The following is a 25,617-nucleotide window of genomic DNA, read 5'->3' as shown; positions in this document are numbered from 1 at the left end:
GTATTCTACAGAACCATTACAGAGTACACAAGAAATATAGGATCTTTTAACAGGAAGTATTGGGGAGCACAGCTCTTGAGGTCTCTTACATGCATGTTTATAATTGTCACTTTGCTAGTAACCTAGTAACTTTTATTTGTAAAAACTGAAAATTAGAAGCAGATTTTCTTTCTCTGTGAGGAATCACAGACATAAATGGATGTGAGTATTTGCAGGACTGGGCTTCAGATACACACATTCATATTACAATGTCATTTATATTTATTATTATTTATTTTCTGAAAAGTAAATTGTTAGAAGGATTTGGAATTATGTAAGTACCAGTAAACATAGTGTCTGCATGTATATATTCTTGTGTGCTTGTTTGTCCAAAGGAGAGACAAATCTGATGCATGGTACATAGAAATCAAGAACTGGAATAGCTGGCACACTTCTCAAATACACTACCTTGATTGATTAGGAAAGTCCTTTCTCTGGACCTGAGTTTTCCTGTCAGTAAAGTTCATATTATTATGCATCCTTTGGGGTATATTTTCAATTTACAGATGGAAAGTGCTATATGAGATGTAGCTGTTATTATTTACTGATTTCCATCCTACTGAACAACTTTTTAAACAAGTAACACAAAAGCTGATATACCTCAGTCTGGGGCACTTATAAAGCTGCTGTGTGATTTTACAATTGCAAGTTCTTAATAATGTCAAATCAGAGTTTTTTGGAAGATTCTCCTCTATTAGATTGATCATGCAAATGTTATTTGCTTCAAATCTGCCAAGATTAAAACCTTTTGTCATTGCCTTGTCCAGATATTTTATTTTTTAATTTGTTCATGTAGAACTTTTAAGAAAAAAAGGTACCATCTGAAGTTTGATTGCACTTGTATATGCAGTATTGCTATAAATGAGATTATAAGGTATCTTCAGAGTTTTGTTTTTTCTGTTAATGGATCTATTATTTGATCTGGTGAGGATAACTCCAGTGAACTGGAATTAATAGAGATGTTTGAATGCCATGAGGAAAAAAAAAAAAAAAGGTCGCTGCTTAGTTGTTATTCTCCAATTAACAGATTTATATCATTTATTAAACGGTTTAGTTAGGTAGGAGCAAGCTATTGTTTCTTAAGGAAAATATAGTATGCTGAAGATGCCTTGAGATAACTACACACTAAATCTTTGAATGGATAAACATTATTATTTTGTTTCTGTACAGAGAGCCTCGAAAAATCATCCTGCACAAGGGTTCCACAGGACTTGGTTTTAACATTGTGGGAGGAGAAGATGGGGAAGGCATTTTCGTGTCTTTCATCCTAGCAGGCGGGCCTGCTGATCTCAGTGGAGAACTGCAGAGAGGAGATCAAATTTTGTCTGTAAGTATTTGTGTTGGGTTTTGCTGACAGATTGCTTAATCTTGTTCTTTGTCTGTACTGCAAAGGACACACAAAGGCTTCAAAATGCCTTTTTGGTTTCTATTGTGTGAAATCCAAGCTGAAAACAGTTCATCACTGAGTATTTTGTTTATTTACTCTTGCTTTATATACCATTTGTTCAGGGTGTTAGCTGCAATGAGATTTGCTCTGCTTAATATTACCTACAGTATGGCAACACCACAGTGAGGACCTCAGCACTCCTTAGTTTAGCCCATCATCCAGTTCCATTTTGCCCAAAATGCACTACATAGTCAGAAGATACTTCCTAACTTCAGTTTTTCTTTGAGGAGAAATAGTAGGATTAAATCATCCAGGCTGGGGGTGCCATCTAGTGTGCAGTAAACTGCTTAGCAACTGCCCCAATACAATGAGATTAACTAGGTTATGTTAATTATCTCTGTGCCTCTAATGAATATGATGATCACTCTGAAATTTATTTGCAAATCTTATAGGATAAGATGCTTTGTAGCCTGAGGTTATATTTTGCCTATTTAGTCTCAAAAACATCTATGAAATTTTTCTTTCATGTATGTGTTGATAGTATGCAATTTAAAAAAACAGCATTTAGGCTCTGTCTTAGGCTCTCTCAAGTAATTGAACATCTGATTGAAGCAATCTGAACATAAAGGATTTTGAAGGGCAGTAAAAGCCTTGAGAGCATCCATTCATATCATTCTGCCTTACAGAAAAAACAAACAAACAAACAGCAAGCAAACAACAACAACAAACCAACACCAAGAACAAAACCAAAATCAAAACATTATACAAATTGATAGACTTGGGCCTGTTTTATGTAAAATACATAAATAGCTTTAAGGCAAAGAACTGAAGCCCAGGAATTACTCATCCCAGACAAGTGACCAGTCCATGAAGCTGAAGTGTCACACTCATTCCCACTGTCGTGCTTTCTGTCCCTGGCATCTTGTATCCATGGCTGCATTTGGGTTAATGGCAGGGGAAGAAGATGGCTATGGACTGTATGGTTTGTGGCATGGTTATATGGCAGGTTCCTGGTCAGTGTGTGACTCCCTTCAAGGGGGAGCTGGAACTGCCTTTCCTACATTGCTCAGGCATGTCTTGACCTCTGGCGTGTTCTATGAATAGTGAATTTACCTTCTGCACGTTGAAGTTTAGGTGTAAAAAAGTGCCTGCTGCTTCTTTGTAAAATCATGGCAAATCTGGTGAGCTAACACTGAAGGGATACAGTAACCTGAAATTGTGGGGATCCATTCGTGTTTAACCCAGCAGGCAGCTCAGCACCACACAGCCATTCACTCACTCCCACCATGCCCTGAGTGGGATGGGGAAGAGAATCACAAGAAAAAAAAAAAGTAAAAACTTACAGGTTGAGGTAGAAAGAGTTTAATAGAATAGAAACAGAAAGGAAAATAATAATGACAATAAAAAAATACATATATATAAAAGTAATGCACAATGTAATTGCTTACTACCCACTGACCAATGCCCAGCCAGTCCCTGAGCAGTGGTCCCCCTGCACATGGCCAAAATCCAAGTTTAATTTTTCAGCATAACACCACACGATATGGGACATCCCTTTGGTCAGTCTGGGTCAGCTCCTGGCTATGTCCCCTCCCAGCTCCTTGTGCACACCCAGGTACCTCACTGTTAGGGCAGCAACAGAATATGAAAGTCCTTGGCTCTGTGCAAGCACTGCTCTGCAACAACTAAACATTGGTGCATTATTAGCATTATTTTTCTCTCAAATCCAAAACATGGTGCATACCAGCCACTATGAAAAGATTAACTGTAAACTAGACGAAACCAGGACAGGATCATAACTCTGTCTTTTATTTTGGTCTGCTCCTTGCAAATAGTTTAAGAGTAAGGACAAGTAGAAGTCGTTTATGTGCCTTGAAGAGATTCCTAAATAAGTAAGTTCGTAGGGAACTGCAAGAAAGCCACAATAGAATCTTACAAAGTTATCAGCATGGAGAGATAAGGAAAGCAAATGCCTGTGCTAACAAGAATACAGACAAGGAGCATGAGGAATAGAAGTGACAATTTCTTTAGGACACTTATTTCATGTATTTTTCTTTGGCTAGATGCTGTACAGGAAGGCTGAATAAAAGAGTACTATGAGATTGGAGCCTTCACAGTACATTATATTCAGAAATCCAGCAGCTCACATACAACTTTAAAAGTCCATTTTCTTTTATTTTTCAGCAGGCATATATTTAGCACTGTGGGATACTGCCAAAGTTGAATTTTTAATTCCACTTTTTGTCAATTTCACAGCAATGTTTTCATAAGTTCTAATTAAACTTACCAGTGTTGCTGCAGCATTTACTTGTCATGCAAGAGTAGTTTGTTTGTTCATTGAACAGAGAGGGATGGAATTATTACTAAATTAGACTGCATATATTCCCCCAGGCAATCACTAAGACAGGCACTGCTGACTTATTAAAGTCACAAATAACTATTATGAATCAATTTCTCCCATGCTCAAACAAAACAAATGTCATGCACAGGCTAATTTTAGAGCTGATTAATCTTAGACCATTGTCTGGTGAAGGGTCCTGGACACCTTAATTTTATCAAGCTGCACAGAATAGGTCTGTTTCTCTCTGTCTATGCTTACTTGTCTCATCCCTCAGAAACACTTACTTCCCTACTGTTGCCCTACTTGTTTCGCTACAGTTTACCCACTTGTTTCTCAAAACACGATAAATCTGATTTATCAAGAACCAATAATGCCATGGGTTAAACCATGACAAATGCACACCAAACTAGTATATCAAATTAGCTCAGGGTTTGTTAAATTTCTTCCAGATAGGAAGCAACATAAGTGATTTAAACTTTGGAGACCTAGAATGAATTCCCGATTTTTCTGTTGTTTTTCCATGACCTTGGTCAAGGTGCTTTAGTTTTCAAAGCCACCTTCTCCAATGTAGAAGAGGAGATTCACAGCACTTTCATAATTCGTGCTTGTGCTGTAATTATGGCAAAATGTTGACTAGTTGAGAGATGTGTATACTCACCTTCAGTTGGGTACCTATAAATATACCTTAAATAGACTGCAAATCCATGAGTTAGTGAGTTAGTCCCCACGAAGATAGAAATATGCACTGTCTTTGGGTGATTCACTGGATGCATACGTAGTCCCAGAGACAGCCTGTAAAGCCTGACGCCATAAAGCCATAACTTCTCTGTGTGCTCAGGTGGCCAAGAAGGCCAACGGCATCCTGGCTTGTATCAGAAACAGTGTGGCCAGCAGGGCTAGGGAGGTGATCGTCCCCCTGTACTCGGTTCTGGTGAGGCCGCACCTCAAGTACTGTGTTCAGTTTTGGGCCCCTTGCTACAAGAAGGACATTGAGGTGCTTGAGCGGGTGCAGAGAAGGGCGACGAAGCTGGTGAGGGGCCTGGAGAACAAGTCCTATGAGGAGCGGCTGAGGGAGCTGGGCTTGTTCAACCTGGAGAAGAGGAGGCTCAGGGGCGACCTTATTGCTCTTTACAGGTACCTTAAAGGAGGCTGTAGCGAGGTGGGGGTTGGTCTATTCTCCCACGTGCCTGGTGACAGGACGAAGGGGAATGGGCTTAAGTTGCGCCAGGGGAGTTTTAGGTTGGATGTTAGGAAGAACTTCTTTACCGAAAGGGTTGTTAGACACTGGAACAGGCTGCCCAGGGAAGTGGTGGAGTCACCATCCCTGGAAGTCTTTAAAAGACGTTTAGATGTAGAGCTTAGGGATATGGTTTAGTGGGGACTGTTAGCATTAGGTCAGAGGTTGGACTCGATGATCTTGAGGTCTCTTCCAACTTAGAAATTCTGTGATTCTGTGATTTTCTGCCTTCTCACTGTTACGTGACAGAGGAGCTATGTGTCAGAGTCCAAACATCCTCCAAGGGGCGCTATGACATATAATGGGCAAGGAGTGAAATTTAAGTTTATTTTTCTTAAACGCCACCAGGTGGCATCACAGGATCAATAATGACAGAAATCTGACCGGTAACGCTAAAACCTTAGGAAAACCAGTGGTAGCCATATTCTTATTTTTTTTCAGTTAATTGACTGGGAATGTTTAAAACTTATCTCAGAAAGCAGGCTGATATTCCAAATGCTTCTGTGCAAAGAGACAAAATTAGTCATATCTAAACCTTGAAGGCAAATTGAAGAATAATGGAAAATGTTTTCTTTCAAACTGCAAACATTTCAAATAGCAAAAAGTGATTTGTAAATTTACATTTATGAAAAGCTGTTTTTCCCCTCTAAAAAGTGGTGTTTTAAATGCTGGTTACTTCTTGCTATAATTCATTATATTCTTGTGAGTTCTTACCAAACTAATCATGTTCTTTTTGACTTCCAAATGCCTTTAAAAATGTGGTAATGCATACATCAGCATGGTTCACCAGTATGACAGAGTATGTCCCTCCCACTAGGGTTGTCCTGCTATTGAGTAAAATAAAATGTTACCAAATAGCATCTTGAATACTAATTGGGATAAAGAACTGATTTGCTAGGTTCTGCCTACACACAGATTAGCTTTTCAATCAGAAGTGTACAACCCAAACAGAACAGCTAAAAGTACCAATGGAAGTATTATTTCCATTTTATAGCAGTGGAAATGGGATGCCATTATGTTAACTGATTTCTTTAAATTAAGGCAGGCAGTCTGGGCCAAGACTAAGTTCTCCATCTGTTATGAAAACAAGGTCTCTAGTATAAATAAAATGTATTTTTCCTTGATGCCACTCTTGAAAATTGAAATCCCAATTCCAACACTAAAGGATATTTTGTCTATTAAAATAGAAATGTGTTGTTTAGTGAAAATCAGTTTGATGAGCACAAATGATTTCAAAGAGCCATGAACATGATGCCCACACCTTGTATATGTATCCTAACTGACAGAAAACAGTACAAATCTTAAAATTTTAGAGAAGATGTACATGCATTGTAAATTTTGAATACATTTTAAGCTTTAGGGGAAATACTGAGAGATATAGGGGAGAAATACAGTCCTATTAAAATATATATTTATTTATTAACATAACGATTTTGCTTTACAATCTCATATCAAATTACCATAAAACATAACTACTTGATTTAGGTGTCTTATCCTGTGTTCTTCAAAAGCATTTTCAGTACCAGTCTGGCAAGATTCTCTGTATATACCTCTACAGAGCAGAGAGTTAGTTTACCCTCGCAAATTCAGAAGCAGAATTAAGATTTACCATTTCAAGGCTTGACACACAATTTACACACAATTAATTAGAACTCAATGCTCCTTGAATTTCTTTTCTCAGATTTTTTCAAACGCTTTTATGATTTTTCTACCAGACTACATCAAGTTAAGTATGTGTGTAAATGAAAGAATTTAAGTGAATTAATAGCCACAGGGAGGTAACAAGAAGTCTTAACTATTGAAATGATTGAATTTTGTGTTGTTGGGAAAGACTAAATTTCAGATTAAGATACTTAAAGATAGACATGCTTTCTGGGTGTGTATTCCCCATTAAAATCAATAAAGACTAGAGACTGATTCAGCTGGCCAACTAGGAGGTGTCTAGAGCAAGTTGAATTGCTCTGTAGTCCTTATTGCCTGTATTGATTGGATATCCATTGACTATAAGCTCAAACACCTATCCTGTATGTGCATGTCTATATTTAGGCATCTTAAACTGAATTTCACATTTCACGTATTTGCCTTTACAATACATGTTAGATTTTTCACCTAATACTGTGTTTGATTCATCACAAAGAAACGCAAAATAAAATGTGTGCCATAAAAACAGTATCAGTTTTATTTTATTCTCCTACGGAAATGCTTTAGTACTATGTGTCTCACAGTGGCAGGATTAAGTGTGGCTGCTATCCTGAAAGTAGTCAAGAGAAAGAAGAGACTGCTTGCTCTGGAGAAAGACTGCTGCTCCCAAGCAACACATCCTGCCAATTACATTAAGGAGATAAAATATGTTTCGTGTAGAATAATTGCTTAATAAGGGTGTGAAAAAGAGTAGAAAAAGAACAGGCTGCACTGTGAAGATGCAGGTAGTACTCTCCTAATGCTTCCATTTTCACTGGTATCTCACCTGAGGCAGATGAACAAAATCAGACAAATTCTGTGTGATTTTCATCTTGATCTAGCATAGCGTTCATCATGAAGTATTCATATATGGGGAAAGATGGTATCTGTTATCCCCTGATACTTCCTGAGAATCAAATAGCTACGTACTGGGGAAAGGGTTACCAGAGATATTCTGCAGGGATTTCTGTCACCTTCTCATCTGGTTGATAGCATAATATATGGTTAGTTTGCAAAACTGGTATTTCAGCATCTCAATTCTGTATTGCCTTTGGTCTTTTATACAAGGTTTTTCCTTGTAGAGGGAAGGTCATCTCTTATATTGATCAGATTTTATCTTCTGTCTGTGCATTGTCCTGCTGTCATTTTATGTGAGAGATTTGCTTTTCCTTATGAGCTTTTCTTTCTACTTGGTTCCTCCCACACAACTCCTACCCACCTTCTCACACACATCTGTAGCAAAAATAAAATACACTTTAGAAAGAATAATGTTCTGCAATTTCTACTCCAAAGTATGTGCATATAGATCAAGATAGACCATTAGAGCTCTGTTCCTATTTATAGCAATATTTATGCTCCATTTTGCTGCAGTTGGAATTGACCTTCCGATTGACTTCCCTTACTTCAGCTTTCTAATTTAAAATGGCTTTTTGCTCATGGTAAAAGCAGTAAAACTACTTATGGCAAAGAGGGCATTTTGCTACCTAGTTACAAACTACAAAAAAAAAAAAAAAAAAAAAAAAAAGAAAAGAAAAGAAAAGAAAAAAAAAGTCAAATACTAGTTTTGCTTCTCAGATTTATTTTTTTTTTCAAAATTGCGACTGGCTTGGAAAATGTTTGAATCATCTCCACTCGGCCCAATCACAAAACAGGCTTTATGATGGAGATTGCTATGGGGCACGGCGGAATCCTTTCTCCATGGAGCATCAGTCACTTTTGTGTAATAGTGTTAGGATTATGAGGGGTACTCCCTTTGCCATATAGCACTTGCCTGCAGAGGCATATCTTTAGGGTGCTTACTTTCCTGTGGTGTTGAAGATGATGTAAAGTTTTTGATGAAAAGTTTTTAGAAAGTTATGAAATTCGAGGATGATTCAGAAATGGTAGTAGGTCTCTAAGAGTCCTCCACCTGTTTATGTTTACATGAAGTCATCTGGGTGCACTGCATCCCAACCTTGTAAATGATCTCAAATTCACCTTTTACAATGTGTTTATTATCTTCAGATATATGTCCAGTATTTGCTGTCATCATGATAAATCAAAAACATTTCACATGACAACACTGAATCACCATTACAAAATTTCTGTACAAGAGATTTTTAGAGGTACAGAAGGCAACTGGACACCTAATAAACAAAAGCTGGGTGCTACTGCAAATCTGTGCTTTTGAGAATCTTCTATTTTATACATTTAAAGAGGTGGCATCATCATCATCATCAATTAACAAAATGCCTTGGAGTTTAATTTCCATGTCAGGAAAAATCTAGCATTCTCCTTGACCATGAAAATTCACTTCAATGAAGTATGAACTGTGTCTATGTAAAAAACATCATCTGCAAATACTTACCCTTGGATAAGAAAGCTGGTAACAGACTGTTTTTACTGATGTTGATAAATATATATGATCTGATGGCTGGCTAAGTTGAACTTAGACATATTCAACTTCAAAACATGATGCGCTTGTTTTGTAGTCAGGGTGACTGGATTATATTGCCATAGAAGGTAGTAGACTTGTCACTTTGGGACTTCAAAATAAAATAGATGGCTTTCTAAAATACAATCTTAATAGAGCTTCTGGGGAAAAACTTACCACCTGTATGCTAGACTAGTATCTGCATTAGGTGACTGTAGAGATACCTTTTTGTCTTTTATTAATCTAGAAATCTGTCTTCCTGATTGATTTCTCTCTTTTTTTTTTTTTTTTCCTCTCTCTCTCTCCCTTCTGTTTCCTTTCTCCCTCTCCTTTCTCCCTCTTCCTCCCACTACCTTTCTGTAATATATAGTTTATATTGCAGTTTCCTTGATGCAGTAACTGCTTACTTAAGTCTTTGATATTGCCAAGCACATGATTAGAACCTGATAAATACTATTAACAATTCTCATGAATAAGATATGTCTCTTTTTTCCAAGCAGTGTTAGCTATCAGACCTGTCAGTTGTGTCATGCAAAGCTAGCAAATTGGCCTAGACCAGAGCCCGTGTATTTTTGCTGTGATGAAATCATCAGTTGCCTCTAAAACATTAATTTTGTAATTGTCTCAATGAGTAGGAATGATCTGATGCCAGACTGCTTGCTCTTCAGCTCCTAATTCTTTAAAGAGGAGTTCACATTCACTTCAAGGACTCTAAATTAGAAAAAATTGTTTCAAGATTGTCTAACAGAATTATGTCACGTTTGATGTATTGAGGATTTGGGTTGAGCTATATAGCCTTCTGCGTAGCCTTAATGTCACCTTCATAATGAAGGGAAGATAAAAATAGAAATTTGAAAGCCAAAACTACTACTTCTGGACAAAATGACTACATCCCTGAGTGTTATTCTTTCAGAGATTTTTCCCCAGACTGGACTTGTGTCTTGTGCTTAAACAAACTAGACTCCAGGCATCATTCTGCTCTGTTGCCCTGTAGCTTTTGTGTTCTTGAGTGATTTAAAAAAATGAGACACGTAATAATAGAAATTGGCCATCCATTAAGTATTAAGTAAGGTATTTGAGGGATATCTTCAGTAATTTATTGGAGAAGATCTTGGGGATCCTTAAAAAACAAACAAACAAACAAAAGAAAAACTACAGAAGAATACAAGAGCCACTTCCTTTCCATAGGTTTTTAAAAATCTACTCTATATTTGAGACTACTGCTCATCATCTATTCAAAGAGCCTGTGTCACATAATTCTACTCTGTAGAGCCACAAATAAATATGAACATTGTGATTCAGGCAGTTTTAATATTAAAAAAAAAAAAAAAAAAAAAAAAAAAAAGTCTGAACTTAACAACTGAGCACTGAACAATTCATTTAGAGCTGAACACTTCACCTACAGCCAAACATTCCAGTTAGACAAGCTACCTCTGAACCATTCAAATATTGCCTCATACTCAGTATAGATTTGTTGTGACACAAGACACAAGATGTCATCCCGCATCTTACAGCCCGTGTTACCATAGCCTATGAACATGGAAATATGGAAAGCCTGTCAAGCGGAGAATAGGGCAAGGATTTCAGTTTTCAAATTTGCCACTAACTCACTGCTTGGAGTCAGACAAGTTACCAATGTCCTACTGTCTTTAAGCAGCCTCTAATATTGATTTACTTTTTTATTCCAGTACCTGAGCAACTTTTACATATTGGCTTCAGCTGGAATGATTGTTCTTATCATCTTTGAGTTACAAGACACTTAGTAAAATGGAAACCTTTACTTCATTTCAGAAACAGGAGAATTGCAGTAATTAGTTCCATTTATATCATTGTTTGAAATTCAAATGAGAAACAAGAACACTACAACATTATGAGAAAAAATAATCAATGATAATTTAGCTATATGCATATTTTGGTAGGAAAAATTCCTTTTAGGACTGTGTGGAAGCCAAGATCTATGACTGCTATCAGCAGGGGAATGCCTATGTGACCCAGGATGAGAGTAGGAGACAGAAACCCAACTGCTGAAAACAGAATTGGGGAGAAAGAGGATTAATTCAGAAAGCCAAGAAAATGAATGAAAGTAGCAGTCATGTGTAAAGTAAAAGCTGTAGGTGGGAGGAGGGACAATCTGGTATTTTATCAGTTTAGAGTAGGAAGATAGTACTAACTGTAAAGGAGAGTGAATATATGAAGACAGACTTTGGTGAGGAGATTACATTATAGTAAGATCCATGAAAGTATGTGGTGGTATTTGAGTGGAGGAAGGAGGGAAAGTAAATAAAACAGCTACTAGGTTTAAATTTAAGATGTGGTAATGAGCATTTTAACTTAATGAATATTCCTACTTATTAAGACTGATGAATATTTTATATATGAAATAAATGGAAAATATGTATATTTATTTAAAAATTAGTTAATAAATAGTAGTCTGCACTATTAACCAGCATGGTATATATATATGAAAATTTTCACCATTAACAACAGTTGTATGAATACAAAAAGACTACGTGTGTACCTCTGCTTAGACTTTACCATTTAGCAATGAGATAAAATACCATTGATCAACTTGTAGTTGCAGGATCACATTGGTTCAGGTCAGTAATGGAACTAGCTGGTAGCTATTTAATGACCTGAGTGAAGTAAGTTTAATATTCTTTCAGGCTCCTGTAAGTCTATGTGTCCTTTTCCAAAGCCATAATTTATTTCAAACCCAGTTTAAACAAGTTTTAAGGAATTCTAATGGAAACAAGAGGAAATGGCTCTTAAGCTATCACTGTAGTGAATTGTTTCAGTGCAATTACTTTGATTTAAAAGTTTGCCAATCTGGCATCATTCACAAATACTACAATCACATGGAAAGCACTTCTATAAGGAAAAATTCTGTTTCGTTTAAATTACAAATTTAAAATTTACAGTTTGGGTTAAAAATATAAGTCTTTGACTATGGTTATAAACATAACAGGTACTGTTTGGAATGATTCATGTGGTCTGGTGAATCATAAAGCTGGTTGGTTCCTATGGTAAAAGGCAGTGTGTGCAAGACACCACTTCAGTAACACGATATTTATTCCTGCTTTAAAGATGTAGTGCTTTGATACCTCTTTCAGCAGGTTTATCTCTTGCCTTAAACTTGCTGGCAGGAAAAGGCATACTAAATGATGCAGCTTGTACCCCCACAGCATTTCTTGTTTTCCAGACAGAGAAGAATTTGCCTCTAGAATGCCCAGCTCATCAGAGCATGAAGACCAGCATACTAGAGGCAGAAGTCATATTTCTAAGGTAGAAAGACAAGGAGAATTGACAAGGTCACTGAAAGAGAGAAGAGAAAACATTCCATAAAAAGAGAGAAGGAGAACATGGTATTGTGTTTTCAGTGGAGTCGAGGATAAGGTAACCACCGTAATAGCATGTCCAAGCTAAGCAGTTTTAACTGGTAGGAATAAAATAAAGGCATGGAAAAAGAAGCAAGAAAAGTGAGAGAAGAGCAATAAAGTGTGTCTGAATATTTAAAACAAGGTAGGCTAGGCAGTGAAAACTCTTTTCCACATGTGCATTTCTCTGTTCTTTCTATTTCTAAGAGTCTTCCTGTCAAGCAAAGCAAGAGCTAGGCTGTCCCAGCGCCCGGGAGCTGTCCTTGGTGCTGAGCGGGCCTCAGCCTCCTGCTGGAGGCTTCGTGTAGCAAGGAGGTGACAGGTCGATGCTCAGTGAAGGACTGTACTTTGGCAACATGCATGAGTTTCTTTGAATTCTTGTAATTTTCGCTGGATTATATCTGTTGTCTGAGTGCTGTGGGCCATTGCATAGCATGATTATGCCACCTCCTCATGAGGAAAATCTTCCCCAGTCATGTTCAGAGCAGGTCACCCCTAATGCGTGTTTTTTACAATGTTCCCCATCTTGCTGGAAGACCGTGCTTCCATAACCTAAGGGGTGATGCTGTGTATTCTGTTTCCAATGACTAGTCAGGACTGCTGGAGAACATGGCTCAGCTTTCCTTTCATCTTTTGTTAATGACCTTGAGAATGCCTAAGTCAATGAGCAAAGTCAAGGCAAGTGAATAAGGTTCTTTGTATTACCTCAGTGCAGTCAGTGAGAATTCTGGCTGTAAGAGTTGTTCATATTCAGAATTCCGTTTACTCTTTCAGATGACAAAAACTCTTATTTTATAGGTTAAAAAATAAAAGAATTCAGCCACAATTCAAAAAAAAAAAAAAAAAAAAAAAAAAAAAAAAAAAAGTAAAAATCTTCTGTAGTATTCCATGGTAAAAAGGTGCTTTTATTTGCTATTTTGCTATTTGCCTTACTCTATAAAAGCAGGTACTGACAGTTCAAAGCAGAAATGAAAAGAACTCCTTTATGTTTTCCTCACTAGAGAAGGGGTGTGTTTTTCCTTTCCTTTCTAATTCATCAAAAGATGCCAGGCGTTCATTTAATCACTGTACAAAGATAAAATAAGGCAGTTTAAGTAAATAAATGTCAAAACAGATATTCTGCTGGACTTTGCTGTATTTGAATGACCTACATGTGGGTCATGCTCAAGTTAATGTAACAGGAGAAGACAGCCAGACTGGAGTAAGTCATAAAATGACACTGTTCAGAATTGAATCATTTTGTGCTAATATGGCCTACTCAGATATTTTAAGGGAATGTAGCCAGTTTTAGAATAATGTGATCTATACAAGAAATATATGCAATCTTTCATTTAGAATATGATTTAGCATTTAATGAAGTAAATAGTGCTTTTGTCTGAGTCAATGAATGCAAGGACAATTACTATAATTCCTATGAACTATAGTTGCATTTTTTTTTCTCCAGATCAGTTTAATTTTGTCTGTAGTTTTAAATTATAATCTTTCAGTGCAGAACTTCTCTTTGCTTGGAAGCATTTTAACCACTTTTTTGTCACAGCATGCAGGAGAGACAGACATTTGTATAAGCTGGAGGCTCTTCTTATTTCCATTATGTCAAATTCATTTAGGCGTTAGGCACTGGAAATTGTGCAGTCAACTTCATTCTAAGCTAGGACATCGGGATTGTGCAGTCAAGCTCAAAACAACAAAGCACTACTTTGCTTATTGTATAATGCTTCTTAAAGGAAGCTAGCACATTTAATAGAGAAAAGAAAAAAAGACCTTTGAATATGCATTAAAATTTCCTACACACACTTGACATTTTTCTGGTATTTTTGTTTTATTTACTGATTATTCTTGACAAAAACAACATTAATTTAATTGAAAGCAGCAATTTAAATATATTTTAAAAATTGAAATTAAATCATTTCAGACAAACATATCCCCATACTCAATTGTAATAATTAAGATACTGCTTTGGAGGAAGAGGCAAAACGGAATATTTGTTTTACCCTGATGAAAACTCTTGTTCATTTTGGCCTGAGGGTAAGAATTTGATTAAAATATGTAAATTAATGGCATCATTCATCCAGAAGTAATGTTTTTACACGAATATGATCTTTTTCAATTAGAAGTTCTGGGACTTGATTATATTTGTTTTTAAATATTGGGAAATTATACTTTTCAGGGCAGAAACTGAGTTAGCATTTACTCTTCTCATTCTCTAGCAAGTCCGACTAGGTGATAGGAAAGTCCTTTCTAACTTTAACATCTATTATTCTGTAGGAAGAACCTGTCACAGGCATTATTGAACAATACAACAGTTAAACAGACTCACACCTGTCTATTTGGAAAAAAACGTTTGATTTTTTTCTGCAGCTATGCACCTACAAGAGGGAGATCAATGTTTTGGCAATGCAGTGTAGTTAGGTCACTCACCTGTTCAACATTTTTTTTATATATTTTTACTCTTAGTGCTTTGTTGGGTTTTTAGTTATTACGTCAACTATAGATAGGACTATTGTTCTGCAGAGGAAGAGCAATAAGCATGTGCTTTGTTTCTCTTTCCTACATTCTTTCATTTTATCTACAGAGATATTACTATGATTTATTAATGCTTTTTAATGCTTGATGTTCTGTTAATACAACTTTTATAGATCACCATGGTGTTTTCATATTTTGATTAAGAGAGGCTTGTGTTCTGAAGTCTACTGTCTTCAAGTTTAAGCCTAAATAAACTGATTTCTAATTTCTTTTTTTCACCTTGTAAAACTGACCAGGTGACATCATTCATATGCTTCTCCCCAGCTCAAGCACTTGGGAATTCAGGAATGTTTCTTTAAGTTTTTCTTAATTCTGTTTTCTTCATCCTATTGCTTCTTTCTCAGGAGTCTCTCAAGGACTCCAGATACTGAGGGAAACAAACCAAACCAAAACAACCAAACCAAACCAAACCAAAACAAAACAAAAAAAAAAGGAGATAAAGGCCAAGCTTTGAAGGAAAGGTGACTTGGTTTCAAAATTGTCTTCTACAGAAACACTGAATCCAGGCTGAGTTTCTTTTATGGCCTGGTATAGGCACTGTGCTGCCTAAATGACAGAATTTTCTTCAGGCCTCCAGAGACACTAAAGCTGTGACTAAAGCCCTGAGTTAATGAATAGTGCTGGTAGGCCTTTGCCCAGTATTAAGGATCGTAGTATCACCACAGAGTAAATGTAGGGCACAAAACCCTTTGCTTCCACAGCAGTAGTATACATCACTTCTCCTTTTGAGAAGTTTGTATTCTCCACTGTGGTTTTAAACTAAGTCCTAATTGACACTATATTCACCTTTAGGTATTATCACTATCAGGTATTACAATATATTAGATTTTGTGATGCTAAGAACTCTGTTTATTTATTTATTTATTTATCTATCTATTTATTTTAGAATGCACTTAACTATTGCCATTTATGATACTATATTCCTAGACTAAATGTCAGCAAGTTTTTTGCAGGTGTCTTATGTTAGTCTTGCCTTCCACTGAACTTGAGGTTCACATATAGAACTGTGATATAAGTATTTGAACCTTTGGCTCATTTTATTTATTTATTTATTTATTTTTTTGGAAGCTTCCATAAGGCATTTCTGCAGCTGTTGCTTTCAAACCAGAAGACAGGACAACTGAGAACTCTTGTGTTAGACAAATTAGGAAGTCTTTAATCTTATATTTGCTCAGAATTTCTTTTCAGGTCCATTAGTCCATTACTTTTAAGTAAAGATTTTCACTTCCCTGTACACAATCTAGATACAAATTGTAAAAACAATATGAATTTTGCATACTTCAGATGAGAAAAATGTAGAAAAATACAGATTGTATATATCAGCATATAGTGCTTTCAAATATATAAGCCAAACACACTAATATATGGCAATACCAGAATACTGAGTAACTGACACAGCTTCAGATTGTCTATATGAATGTTAACAACATGGAGACCTATGCATACCTATTCTCCCAAAGTAGTTCTGGTACAGGTATTTGCTTTGAATGTTTATTTAGGTATGGTGGTCTTCCAGCCTACACTTCTACTACCAGGTCTCTACCTTGCAATAAGTACTTTGGTGCTCCTTAAAATGTCTCATCCCTGTATACACACTCTCATCCTCTCTCCTGTCTACTGAGATCCCTTTGGTACTCTGCTGCCTCAAATGCCCTTCCTGTGCTGCCCTAAAGGGTCTGAGATACCTGCGTGGATGAAGCAAGCATTAACAGCATGGTGGTGGTATTCATACCCTCCACTGAGGAATGCACATATGGACAAAGTAACTCAAAAATTCAGTTATTTTTCTATGAGATAACTTAAAATTCCTATGAACTGCAGTTGAGAGATTGCAACAAATCATGTTTCTCTAAAATTCTATATCTTCTATAGATTCAAATGTTATTGGAATACAGACAGTTAAAATTCAAATCAATTTTTATTTTTTTTTATAAATGAGGAGAGGTCATTGGGTCATTTTTGTGAATATAATAGGGAGAAATATTAAACAATCATTGAAAGGAGGGGAGGAAAATAGTAACTGCTTAGGAATTTTTTTTCTTTCGTTGTTGTAAAGGAAAAAGAGTGGAGAAATGTATTTGCAGACAGGTCTAACTAGCAAATTGTTGAGTCTTATGGAATCACATTTTCAGAAATATGAAACCTCAGCTAGACAGTTATGTTTGTGTATGCCATTAATGGTTCTGCAGCACAGTGCAGTTTTCTGGATCAGAAACTATGGGATCTCCTGGGTTTTGGGTTATTGCTATCAAAAATTAGCTGCATCTGTTCTCAACTCTTCACTGCCATGAGCAAGATAGGGGGATATTTCTAGGCAACAGGAGAAGGAGTGTGTGAAAAGAGAATGGTAGATGGAGTTTCTGTTCTGGCAGTCCTCCAACCAGTGTTTTTTTTTGTTGTAGATACTCCATATATCTCCACATTCGCCTGAAGGTACAGACTGGGCTTGCTAGGTCTGGTAGTTTCCTTGCCTGCAGTATTCTGCAGTGACCTTTCAGCACAGCAGAAAACGTAACCTTTAAATCTTATATTTTAGAAGAAATTGATTGATGAAGAGACCATCAAAAATAAACTAAGTGGAGCAGGAAACTCCCAAAAGCAGAGGCCAAATAACAGGGATGGATAAGCATTAAAAACAAACAAAAAGTTTGCAGTGTAAGTGCAGATCCTCATGGGTAGTCTTAGGTAACATCCTCTCGGCCTTTCTGAGTTTGTACGTTCACTTCTGTATCTGGACAACTTGATCTTTACATCCATCAAATATTTAAACAAACAAACAAAAAACCTCTATCTTTCTCTCTAATGTTAAACTACTCAGACTGTTATTGTTTTCATTCCCTCTGCAGGTGAATGGTATTGATCTTCGAGGTGCTACCCACGAGCAGGCTGCAGCGGCACTAAAAGGAGCGGGGCAGACGGTAACAATCATAGCACAATACCAGCCGGAGGGTAAGCAAAATAATAAACTTAAAGACATATGGTAAAAGATAAGTGCTTTAAAGCCATGCACTTAAAAGGATGAGGCTGGTGTATACAGTGCTTTTCCATATCATCAGAGTTATCTGGAATGAAAATTCAAATGTTAGTTCTATTCCTAGGAAGTGACTGTGTTTTTGTCACAGACTTTGCTTTTAGAAGTATTTTATACAACTATAAGAACTATCTTTAAATGTGCATACAATAAGACTGTAATGAATGTTTACTTGATCAGTTTATTTTTGTTACTGCTTTTTCTACGTTCTTTTCTATATTCTTCTGGAGACCGATAGTGCAAAAGATAAGAATGAACAGAAATGCTAGGAAGATCTGAAGCTGCTTCAGACAGCCAGATCAGAATTAAGCAAATTCTGATAATGGCTGGAGATAAGCTCTCCAGCCAAATGCAGACTCCCTCTACTACTGTTGCATGACTGTGTCCTTCTACATAGTGGGCAATTAGCCCCAGATGACAAGTATTTACAAGAGAAAATTTTAGTCTTGTAAATAAAAGCATCAACAGGAAATTCAGCAGGAAATAAGACATTCAGGGTATGATTTAGCCTATCCAGGGGTATTACTTTCTGATAGGAGCTAAAGACAGTTTTCTCCACAGTAGTTGTCACTGTGAAACATTCTCCATGAGAGTTCTGCACATACAGGTGTCAGTGAAGACTTGCTGGCACCATTTTATCAGTTTTCAGTAAAATAGTTCTAATTAAACTAAATTCATAAGTCCCACTATGACCTGTGAACCCTAGTTGTTGATCCTGTATAGTTGTGCCCTGCCTAGACCACATGAAAGTCTCAGAAAACACTTGGAGAAAACACACTTAGAAACACTGCATTTCTAAAAACAGATTCACTAGTCACTTTTTTCAGAGATGCTGGGGAGATGAATTAGTACTGCCAGAGTTTATGCAGCATGATACCTTTTTTGTTTTTCTGAGTCCTGATGATAGCACACAAAATGAAAAACATCTTTTATTTATCAAACTTAGAATTGTGCTTCAGATCTGGTATGATGCATCCATTTATCAGCTTATCTGCACTTAAGTCACCAAGCAGAATAAATTAGGCTGTACTAAGAAATGTGTAGATGAGAGCAAATGAAATTGCAAGTGCCTATCTTTAGCTAAATAAATGGAACATATTAATACAAAATATGTTAGCAATAATCAGAGTTATTTCAGAGAAAAAGTATTGAAAAGGAATTCCATGACATAGCTATCCACACTGGATTCTGAATAAAGCCATGCCTGTTAGTTGCAGCAGTTTTGTTTGCCGTCTAGTGATTTTATATTGCAATTATCACCATGGTGTCTGACTACTTGTAGCAATCACTGGCATTTCAGATTTGTTTTATGCCGTTGTTAACTCATAAAACATGCACTGTTTGACAGATTTTTCCTATTGCATTTGAACTTTTAGTCGATGTACTGTTCCCCTACATTCTATCAGCTCTGTCCTATGTCAAATTCAGTTTTGGTGAGCATGCAATTCAAATGTTGCTGATAAAATCCTTCAAGTATTATATTACATGTTTATTCCATTTTTTCTTATATTGCTGCTCCATTCCCCCAAAACCCTGTTGAGGGCAGACTAATCCCAACTGCGTGACTTTGCGAAGCGTAGCCAGTTTTCTGTTTAATCCAAATCATTCAAGACACTCTGAAAAGAGTGGAGCTGGTGAAGAACAGAGCCTGAAAGTTAGCCTTTTTGTAGGAAATGATCTATTTTTTTCAGGTAGTGAGAACACTCGGTAATCATCCAGCATGTTGTATCTTGCTGCTAAATTATTTCATTTTAACCTAAGATGCAGGTTAACACAAACTGTGTAGACACAGATGTGAAATGAAGTTTCTCTTTCTTAAATAAATCCCTAACAGCAAAGGAAGATGAAACATGCTTTAAAGCATTGTTTAAGTAGCCTTCACAGAAAATTACTTAGGGATTTACAGATCATTCATAAAGACAAACATTCTATGTCAGCATAAATATTTGTTTTATTTTAAAGATCCTGCACAACTCTTTTTCTTCTTTATATGAAATTTACACCCGATCTCTCATTTATCATATCTTATCTTGAAGCATAAGAATGAAATATAATCTTAGAATACAGTCTTAAAACTGTACAGCTGTGCTTCCTTCAGGGGCTCTGCATTTGGAAATGCTTCCCAAAAAGTGCCTAAGCACTTGTAGCTTTATTTTTCCATGTTCATACTGGAAGTGAATTGTTGTTACTACAGCCTCAGTTGGTTTGGAATAGACATGGCAAATATTAACCAAAATATACCATTTTTATCTTTTATAGCTTATTTAGCCTTTAGAGCTTGTTTCAAACAAAAATATTCAGTGAACATTTATTGATATTGCATGTATTAAGTGATTGTGATTTAAGTACCAGTCAATACTATAAGCCAGCTGATGATTAGCAATTAAAGTTGTTAGTAAGGAAAGCTTACTTTCCAATAATTTAGTTTTTACGCAGTAAAGCAAAGCTTATTTGTGTTGGCAATAATGCCTCCAAAATTACATCATCAAGTTTGTCGTGCAAAGAAGATGAGGTGAATACTATAGAAACAGCTTTCAAATTTTAAATTTCACTTTCCTTGTTTCAAACAGTCAAAAGTTTATCTAAGCTTATAACACCCCTCACATGTATATATATACATGTATATGTATATAGACTTGGAAGCAAATCTTATGAGAATGGCAACTCCTGCAAAAAATCCAGTGCTTGCCATCAACTTGAATAGTTTTTCCTCTTGATAATATGGCATTTTGGTTTGTCATCCTGTCTGGAATAAACAAATGCAAAGACTAGCACAGTCAAAATATAACAGCATCACAGAATTTTTTGAATGCTGTCAGACTTGTGGTTGGTGATGGCACTTATCTGAACCAAGCAGAACTCAGATGAAAATGGTCCTGGAAGTAGGAGAAAATTCTGTAAAAGAGTATGGATTCAGTGAACAAAGGGATAATGGAAGATAGAAGCAGTGGTTTGCATGACAAGGAGAGGAATGGGAGTACAAGGGATATTATAAGGAACCAAGAACTTCTCATTCAGCTCTTCTGCTCTTTAATTCCTGTCTTCTGCATGTACACTCACCGTTTGTGTTTCTCTCATATCTCTGAGAAGTAAAAGAAGAGAAAAAAGAGGAATGAAAGTCCAAACAAATGCAAATTACATGAAATGATTTTTGGCAATTTTATCAGAAGCAAGAGAAAAACAAATCACAGAGATTAAAAAACAGACCTCAACACTGAGAGTATATTCATAGATGTAGGAACAATGCCCATCATTATTTTTTTTCTTTGTTAGTTTGAGTAATTCCTTACTTTTATTTTAAAAATTGAAAATACCTGTGTACTGTATCTCATGTACATGTATATAGTGTAAATGAAGGTCCAGTAATGTTGAGCATTCTTACCTCTGGTTATCCTTGTGAGTGTTGAGGTGTGTATTTAAAGTACACAAGCGATCCTGCAGGCTTCAAAAAGATGACTTCTGTGTATTGATGTATTGTTCACACCTTCTGCACAATATTGAATTGAAATTAAGGAGAATTTAAGGACCAAAAGCTACTTAGAATGAAATTAGAAGGGGAACCAATCCCTCATAATTAGTTTTGCTCTCCAATTTTTAATATTCTTAGAAGCAATTTAACCCTACTCCCAGTCTAGCAACTCTCACATTTCTTTTAAAGGATCACACAAATATGAAGCTAGTGAGTATACCCTTTCCTTCTGCAAAATAATAGCCTGACTTATCATCATAGGGTGGATCACTGTGCTCTTGTTAAACAAATATTTGTGTATTAGAATGGGAAAATATAACACATAGGCAAACATTTTATACATTTCCATGTTTTTATGTAGGACATTTTGTTTTTAATGGCAACAGTGTTAAAAATAAATATAAATATAAATATATTATATAAATATAAATATAAACATATTTATATAAATATAAATATATTATATGAATATATATATAAATATATTATATATAAATATAAATAATAGTGCCCAATATAGAAGTAATTAAGGAAAAAAAAAAAAAAGAAAAAAAAAAGAAAAAAAAAAAAACATTTTGTCAGTGAAACTAAAATAGTAGAAATGGATTTATAAATGAATTTAAGTTAAAATAGAGACAATTTGTCCTATAAGACACAGTTTGGGATTTGGGGAGACAGAATACTGGACTCCTAATGAAAATGCTAAAAAGCTTTATTGCAAATCTCAATCTCAAATGTTCGAGTTCCTTCCCATTACAGCACTGTAAAAGGGATAGAGTTTAGTCCTAAAATTTTTGCCAAACATTCAGTGTCAGTGGTCTACAAGCTGTGTTGTGCTGCATTGCAGTCTCTCTGCAGTTTTTCCTTCACAGCACTCCCTAGAAAACTGTTAAACCAGTCACAAGTTCCAGGTGCTTTCAATCTTTCAACCAAGCCAATTAACTTGCTTTATTAACAGCTGGCATATAGGGAAAACATTCATTGATTACCTTTTGATTAGACCAGCTCATAATGAAGAGGTTAAAAAGTTGTTACAAGTGAGAGAATTTCTGCTTTATCACCTTTGGAGCAAGCTGGTAGCTGCTTGATTGATGTCACTGTGCTCAGTCTGCTGTGCAGTGAGTAACTTTTAGGTTAGAAAAAGAGTATCAAAGGGAGATACTGGGATACACAGCGTCTGTCTTTGAAGGCACTAGCTGTGGAAATTATTGGAGAGCTGCACTTACAATTTATAAGCATCTCATGGCAGAAAAGATAATAAATTCACTTTTCAGTTCTTTTGTTCCTGAACCTGGGAGTCTTGAACAGTGCCTTGTAACAGACCTAACTTTAATAAGCAGCATCAGCTTTTACAAAAGCATGCTCCTTGTTTTATGCATTCCTCAGACCTACCGGTGAACAAAACCTGCTCTTAAAATGCGGGAGTACAAATCCAGGAGTCATTCTTACAGGTCTTTCTTCCTGAGCAGTCATGGATGTTTTTTAGCTCTTATCTCCATTTCATTCCCTGCTCCTGCCTTGAAAATATAAATGTTTATCACCTGTTTTGGTACAATGGACACAAATATTCCTGATTCAGGTGTTTAGGCTTTTCAGAGGCTGCAGAAATACGTTAGATACAAAATATATTGGAAGAATAATTAACTGTATTTATTTGTTTTTTATAGATCTCTTCTGTACCTTGAAATGTGAATGCTTATGTTAAAGGCCCCTTTTCTCAGCTGTTGAAAACTGATATAACTTAACTACTTTGATAGTTGCATTACAGCAGTTGGCCTTCATCTAGAAGTCCCTGTATCTAATTGCCAAAGAATGCAAGACACTAAGGTTATATTTCATGCACATATATTAGAGTAAATAACATAATCTAGGAATGACTATGCTGGATCTGGCCAAAGGTCCATTTGCTGAGGATCCTGTTTCAAACAGTAGCCAACAGCTCAGGGAATGAGGAAAGCGCAGGACAAGCATGTAGTAATACTTACACTGAATGTTGTCCTACTGACCAAAGGGGCTTGAAAAGTCTTTTCCTTCCCTTCAGCTGGAACACGTCACCACTGTAAAGATTAATAAAAACAAGAAATGAGAAGTGTGTTTTCTTGGTTGTCTTTCTGAAGCACATTAAGTGAATTTCATTGAGAAACTTGTCTATTTCTTAAGAGAATATAGAAGGAAGTAATAACGCAAATGAGAAAGCTGGACTTTTTGGTAGAGTATACAGAATATATTACAAAATTCATTATCTTAGAGTTGTTTTTACCTCTCATTCAGGTAGCAATATAAAGGGCTGCTTCCCCCTGCACACTTCTTTTTATCGTGGAGTCTCCAACTTCACTGGTTTCCTTATTAACTGATATGGGCGGTTGGGTAGTTTTCTTTTATTTTTAAACCAATTTACAGAACAATAGACTCTTTTCTCCAACTGATTAAATGTCAGGCCTCTGCTTCCTGTCATTCTACATGAAGTGCCCACTGAAGAGAGACTAGCCAGCTTTCAGGTGACAATGGAAAAACTATTTCTCCTAATAATTTTAGCATGTAGTGCTTTAAGAGAAGTGCAGCAGTTCAGTAAGCAAGAAATTGCTTCATTGTTGCAGAGATTTCTGTATAAGTTAAGGTGTTCTGCGGTATTACATGACAAAAACCCACAACTTCATATAATATATCAAAATCTAGCAAATGGTATTTGAATGCTTAAAAACTAAAACTCTGGCACTTAAACTAATCCTTAAGTGCTCCAGGTTATGTCAGCAGTTAATGTGCATGGTTAGATGCTGTGATTGACATTTGCTGTTCTTCTTTCTTTTGATCTTGTAAATACAGCTTTGATACCCTCAGGACAAATGCAGCAGTTGCTGAGATAGTCCCACATTTGTCTGTCAGTATAGGATTATACCCTAGGTATAGATTTTGCCTCTAATTACTGTATACGACTGAGAATATACTACTTTTATTTTTTACAGTGTTGGACCAAAGTTGTCAACCTCAGAATTTTATTGCAAACTTTATGCTATCTTTAACTGATGTGGAGGAAAAAGAAAAAACATGTATGCAAAAAAAAAAGGGAGGGGAAACCCCAAATCCATTTTTAAAATGAAAAGGACAATTAAAAATCTTATTTTTCACTCGTAATGGTAGCATTTCCTTTCTATTTATCTGAGCAATCCTCACCATGACTTCTGCTCTCCTGCTGCTCAGCTGTAGTCCCTGTGTGACTCTGCCTGTATCTACAGGCACTGCCCCCATGCAGTAAGCACCATATTGCTGGGGTTCTTCGGGTGCTCTTTTAAAGCTAAATCTTTGTAGGAAGCTCCAAAGACACAAAAAAAGTTTATATTTTAGTTCCTCTGTTAAGCTAAAATATCATATTCCCAGCACAGTTATGTAGTGTACCTTGTCCAACATTGAATGTCATGTTCTCAAAAAAGTACTTTTTTTTTTTTTTTTTTTTCCGCTTTGACTGAAATAACCAATACTTACTATGCATGAAAAAAGTTATGGCTTTCATTTATTTTCTTAATGTTTATGTGCAGATTCATTAACACTGTGTGTTAGTTGAAGCTTAAAGCTTTTATCATGTTCATGCTATGATTTAGGGTTTGTGGGTAATGTAGCCATCACAGTGTGTTGTACTGAAGTTTCTGCTTCCTTATAGACTCCTGAGCTTGCTCGATGCTCATTTTCATAACTCTTTCAGTTTAAGTACTCTTTTCATAATTCAGATGTATTTAGATCATTTCTGTCAACAGGCTTTATGTTTCCTTAAATAGTATATTCTTCTGTAAGGTTGTCTGTGTCAGCTATAGGAAATTGTGCATGGAAAATGTGATTTCCTTTTAAAACCTGTCTTCTCTTGTTTTCATTGTAAATGTGATAGCTTGAAGTCATGGTGGTGCTTTTTTTTTCTTCTACACTTTTTTTGAGCTTCAGTTAGTGCAGACTGTGCTTAGTTTTTCATTGTTTGTATGTAGTTCTTTATGCTTAATTCTATTTATATATACAGAAAAAATAGTGTATCTGTTAAGATACATTACTAGAGGATGTAAAGATACGTTACTAGAGGATGTAAATTACTTTTCCTTGGCATTTTATTAATTAAGTTCAGTAAGTTCCTGTTCTCACT

General features: G+C 36.0%; 1 protein-coding gene across 8 annotated transcripts in view; it reads left to right on the top strand.

The window, feature by feature from the left end:
* The window catches only part of DLG2 (discs large MAGUK scaffold protein 2), an 883,769-nt gene that overhangs the window by 657,117 nt on the left and 201,035 nt on the right, over nt 1-25,617 (top strand). For all 8 annotated transcript variants that reach the window (XM_032198439.1, XM_032198448.1, XM_032198456.1 and 5 more), the window contains 2 exons: nt 1,210-1,366; nt 17,841-17,943. In XM_032198439.1, coding sequence (XP_032054330.1) covers nt 1,210-1,366; nt 17,841-17,943 — 260 coding nt within the window. The remainder of the gene's footprint in view (nt 1-1,209; nt 1,367-17,840; nt 17,944-25,617) is intronic.

Source organism: Aythya fuligula, chromosome 1 (genome assembly GCF_009819795.1).
Source record: "Aythya fuligula isolate bAytFul2 chromosome 1, bAytFul2.pri, whole genome shotgun sequence".
Lineage (NCBI taxonomy): Eukaryota > Metazoa > Chordata > Aves > Anseriformes > Anatidae > Aythya > Aythya fuligula.
Note: the sequence above shows the minus strand (reverse complement) of the source record. Positions and strands in the feature narration are given on the sequence as shown.